The sequence below is a fragment of the Macrobrachium nipponense genome, chromosome 8, assembly GCF_015104395.2.
Source record: "Macrobrachium nipponense isolate FS-2020 chromosome 8, ASM1510439v2, whole genome shotgun sequence".
Lineage (NCBI taxonomy): Eukaryota > Metazoa > Arthropoda > Malacostraca > Decapoda > Palaemonidae > Macrobrachium > Macrobrachium nipponense.
This window is the reverse complement of record NC_087203.1, coordinates 113530876-113535875: the sequence shown is the minus strand read 5'-3', so window position 1 is coordinate 113535875 and position 5000 is coordinate 113530876. Positions and strand designations below refer to the sequence as shown.

The 5000-nt window shown below is 36.0% G+C and overlaps 2 protein-coding genes across 10 annotated transcripts in view; one reads left to right on the top strand and one right to left on the bottom strand.

The window, feature by feature from the left end:
- The window catches only part of LOC135223188 (splicing factor, arginine/serine-rich 19-like), a 15049-nt gene extending 10704 nt beyond the window's left edge, over positions 1–4345 (top strand). Inside the window, exon 4 of the mRNA XM_064261691.1 lies at positions 4196–4345. Within this exon, the coding sequence (XP_064117761.1) occupies positions 4196–4345 (150 nt within the window). The remainder of the gene's footprint in view (positions 1–4195) is intronic.
- Positions 1–5000, bottom strand: part of LOC135222961 (homeotic protein ultrabithorax-like) — a 1489261-nt gene that overhangs the window by 220671 nt on the left and 1263590 nt on the right. The window lies entirely within an intron of this gene.

The window sequence follows — 5000 nt, the reverse complement described above, 5'->3', positions numbered from 1 at the left end:
AAATCATTCTTTCACTTATTATCTATACCTGGTTTTAATCTCTAACGTATCAAAGTAAATTCAGCTGTTAATTAAAATTTAAATATTAGAATTTATCTAAATACTTTGCGGCTAATTGTACCCATATGGAGTTCGTATGTACGGTGTATGTCAAATACAGTAACATATAAGGGAAAATTATCTCCTATCATCGTCTGCTGTTGTTAAGTTGTATAACATTTCATGTTCTCCATTTTAACCTGTAAACCTCCCCCCTTCCCACACCGCCACCCCTCCCCCTTACCCCTCAATCCAAAACTCCTTTTTCCGTCAAGCATATCATTCTTTGCATAGGCTAATTATCAACGTAATGCCACGTCTCACGATCCATCAGAAATCAGGCTTGCCAATCACATTCGCACAGCAGAAGCATGACAGCAATGACCGACGACGGTAAAGTGTCGCTTGAGAGGAAACGCGCAATCAATCAATTGCACCGCAATATAAAGACGCGGTTGGGTTGACGACTAATCTCCCTTCAATTTTAAAAGATTGAAGTATCAGGTAGCAATATATCTTCCTCTGGTATCGGCTTGAGGAGGAGGAGGAGGAGGAGGAGGAGGAGGAGGATAAGCGCTGACAGGTGTTGTTCAGAATTAATGACCTCGCAATTATTCGAGGTGGGCAGTCGCAAGGCTGCGTGAACAGATGGCCTAATGCTTGCAGCTCGTAATACGAATCGATTGCCGGGGAAAATTCGGGAAATATAATAATAATAAAATAATAATAATAAATAATAATAATATATAATAAAATAAATATAATATTATTAATTAATTATATTATTATCATTATTATTATTACTGAATGACATACTGAAACAAATGAGAATTAATAATAATATATAATAATAATAATAATAATGAATAATAATATAATTAATAATAATATTTATTATTTATTATTATATTATTCATTATTACTGACTGAACAATAGCGAAACAATTACATAATAATAATAATAATAATAATAATAATAATAATAGATAATAATAATATAATAATAAGAATAACAAATCTTATTATTTATCTTATAACTACTATTTATACTATTACTGAATCACCACCAACAACAAAAAGCAAACAAACATCAACAGCATAACTTGGACACACATACGTCGCAAACAAACTAAACGAAACCAATAAACAAACAAACAAACAAACGCTCATCACCAACACTCTCAAGCTTGCCCGAAATGGGTATCAGATGAAAGTAACATCCGAAGTGCCCCGGATAAACGGTTCCTCTGAACACACACACACACACACACACACACACGCACACACTGGCGTCATGTTTACTCCTAAACACATCTACTCATGTTTTGCTTTTATCTTTATTTATTTTTATTTATTTTTTGTTTTTTTGCTTTTTCATTACTGTAACTTTTATGATACAGATACAGATTGCCCCCAACTACGGGGAACATGGTTAATATATATATATATATATATATATATAATATATATATATATATATATATATATATATATATATATATATATATATATATATTATATATATATATATATATATATTATATATATATATATATATATATATATATATATTATATAAAGTCATATCACATTTCCGTGATTCATATACTATATCGAGCTACAATGTGCCTTTAATATCTAATTCGCTAAATATATTAATTCCGAGGTAGAGCGAATTAGATATTAAGGACATTGTAGCTCGATATAATATATATATATATATATATATAAAATTATATATGTATATATAAATAGATATATATACACATACATACTATATATATGCATCATGTTACCGGGCATGACCAATTCACGGCAAACCACCGATTTTTTTAGGTGTATGTGCAATTACAGATACAAACAAACAAACAAATATTAATATTTAATTAGTCAGATATATTCATTCTCAAAGCCAATCATTCAAAGAACAGCCCGGACATGAAATTAGAAAGTGCACTGAAGACTTGAAAACATCACCTTTCGAGTGAGTACCAGCTCTCTCTCTCTCTCTCTCTCTCTCTCTCTCTCTCTCTCTCTCTCTCCAACCCGAAACTATATTAAAAACTACACTGAAGACTTACTGGGAATACTAGCAATAAAAATACCAACTTTTCAGTTAATACCAGCCCCCCCCATATCTCTCTCTCTCTCTCTCTCTCTCTCTCTCTCTCTCTCTCTCTCTCTCTCAAACTAAACACTGAACAAACAGGAAAACCTGCTCCCAAAGATCTAAGTGAGCACACGATGTCTCCTCGGATGGACTAGCAAGTCTTTTGAGACATCCTAATCCTTGTAACTCTCTCTCTTTCTCCTTTGCAAAAGTCTCTCTCTCGGACCATCTGAGCGAGAAGTTACAGATCTGGGAACGTCAGCCAACCCATGTTTTCTCAGTGTGTTTATTTGCTTGTTTGCTTGTTTGCATGTTGTTTTTACGGACCGAACCACGTCGAGAGTGAACTTCTATCACCAGGAATACACATCTCTGACCCCTCACTGGAATGCCCGAGAAGAGAACTTGCGGCCACCAAGGCGGCAGGCCAGCACCATACCGATCACGCCACTGAGGCGCTTCCTCCCCTGTATGTCGCTGATTCGAACACGGGCAACGCAAGCGAACTACTTTGTCAACCTTGGTGTTTACCCCCGGCGGGAAGGGTATAAATGACCTGAGAATCATAATTACACTCAAACATGCCCGAGGAGTCATAAATATTGAAGGATGGGGGAAGGGGGGAAAGGGTGTGAGGGGAGGGGGCTGGATGGGGTCAAGGTGATGGGGGTTGAGGATAAGAACAAGGAGAGAGAAGAAGTTGGGTTAGAATGAGTGGTGGAGGTGAGTTGGTGTGGTTGGGGGTACGGGGGAGGTGGGTGATTAGAAATGTTTAGGGAGGGGGGTTGCTAAGAAATGTTCATCAGTAAAATAATATGTATGGGAATAAATTTATATTCTAAAAGTGAAATCTTTTCTTTAAGAATAAATCTTTTCTATAAAAAACATATTTTTCTATAAAAATAAATTTTTTCTATAAGAAAAATCTTTTTCTATGGGAATAAATCTTTTCAATAAAAAAATCTTTCGTATATGAAAAAATCTTTCCCATAAGAATAAATCTTTTCTAAAGGAATAAATCTTGATTATAACAACAAATCTTTTCTATAAGAATAAATCTTTACTGTTTTGGATCTAGAAAAGGGAAACTTTAATATTCGGCTTCTTATAAGATTCAAAATTATTTCTTAGTGTTTTCTAATAATTAAATTAACAAGGTAATCCATTAACTGTTCCAAACAAAAACCTACTTTAGTTATCAAGGAATCAATCGGATCTCAACAGCATTTTACACAAAATAAAAATGACGATTAATTTAATGTGCGTAAGCAGTAAACATACTCTTCTAGAGACAAATTCCACTGAGAGAGAGAGAGAGAGAGAGAGAGAGAGAGAGAGAGAGAGAGAGAGAGAGAGAGAGAGAGCTAAGAAATGTATTGTTTAGTTTGGTTTCTGGGTCACTTGACATCCTAAATTTTTTCGAATCCTGAGGAAATACAGATCTCCAGATAATCCGGCTGACCGATGCAGTCAGCAGAGAGAGAGAGAGAGAGAGAGAGAGAGAGAGAGAGAGAGAGAGAGAGAGAGAGAGAGAGCAAATAGTATATCTGGAGATTTTATTTTATCACTGAAATTTTTTTTTAAAAGTTGAAATGTTATGAAGTCCACTACTGAAAATTAACGTTGTTAATATCTACATTGGAATTATTTCGAGAGAAAAATAAAACAGAATTAAAGAAAAAAAAAAGCAAAGAATGTAATCTGGAAACACTTCCGCTACCCATAGGAAAAAAACTATGAAAACAAAAAAATTTCGACGTTAAAAAAAAAAAGTTAAAAAAAAAAAAAGGGGGGGGGGGGGTCGCTTTTGATTTCAATGACAAGAATGATAAATAAATATGACAGGTTAAGTATCGATAAATCAGCAAAGTGGATGTGTTGACATGAAATGAATACCATCCCTCCCTCTGAGAGAGAGAGAGAGAGAGAGAGATAGAGAGAGAGAGGGGGGGGGGGGGGCGGGGGGAAGGGGTTTGCAGATGCACCCGACGAGAGTAATGGACTGAAATAAGAAAACGTTAGAAAATACAAATAACTGCACGTCAGTTAATCAGTAAGGAGAGGGAGAATAATGAAACGGTGCCAAGGAGGAGAGGAGGAGGAGGAGAGGAGGAGGACGAGGAGGACGAGGACGAGGAGGAGGACGAGGAGAAGGACGATGAGGAGAAGGACGATGAGGAGGAGGAGGAGGAGTAGGAGGATATTGGGGAAGGTGAGCTTGGGGTATGGGGTATACATATATATAAGGGGGAGACATTTACAGGGAATCCATCTGGGCTAAGAGACAGAGAGAGAGAGAGAGAGAGAGAGAGAGAGAGTGGCACCGTGCCAATCCAACTGATGCCATGGCCCTCTCTTCTATCTAACCACATGGTCGCCTCACTATCATATATGTCTGTTTGTAGCAGTGATTATACGCGTTTCCCAGGAGAGAGAGAGAGAGAGAGAGAGAGAGAGAGAGAGAGAGAAAACTCTAACCTTACGGTGGATATATAAACTATGTATTCATTCCCTGAAATTGTATATTTATTCCCAGAGGGAGAGAGAGAGAGAGAGAGAGAGAGAGAGAGAGAGAGAGAGAGAGAGAGAGAGAGAGAGAGAAGATGTATCAAGTGATCAATTGTTAAACCCTGTCAAGAAATAAAATATATTCTTCTTGATGAAAACTTTCGTAATAAAAGCAGTAGCAGTAATAAAAGTATTCAAAGTAGCAAACAGCTGCTATAGAAGCACTTACACAAATAAAAATAAAAGCAACTGGCAGTGATAAATATGATGATGTAATAATAAAGATAATGATAATAATACCGGCACCAACAAAGCCAATAAAAAAAAATAAATAAAGCAGCAG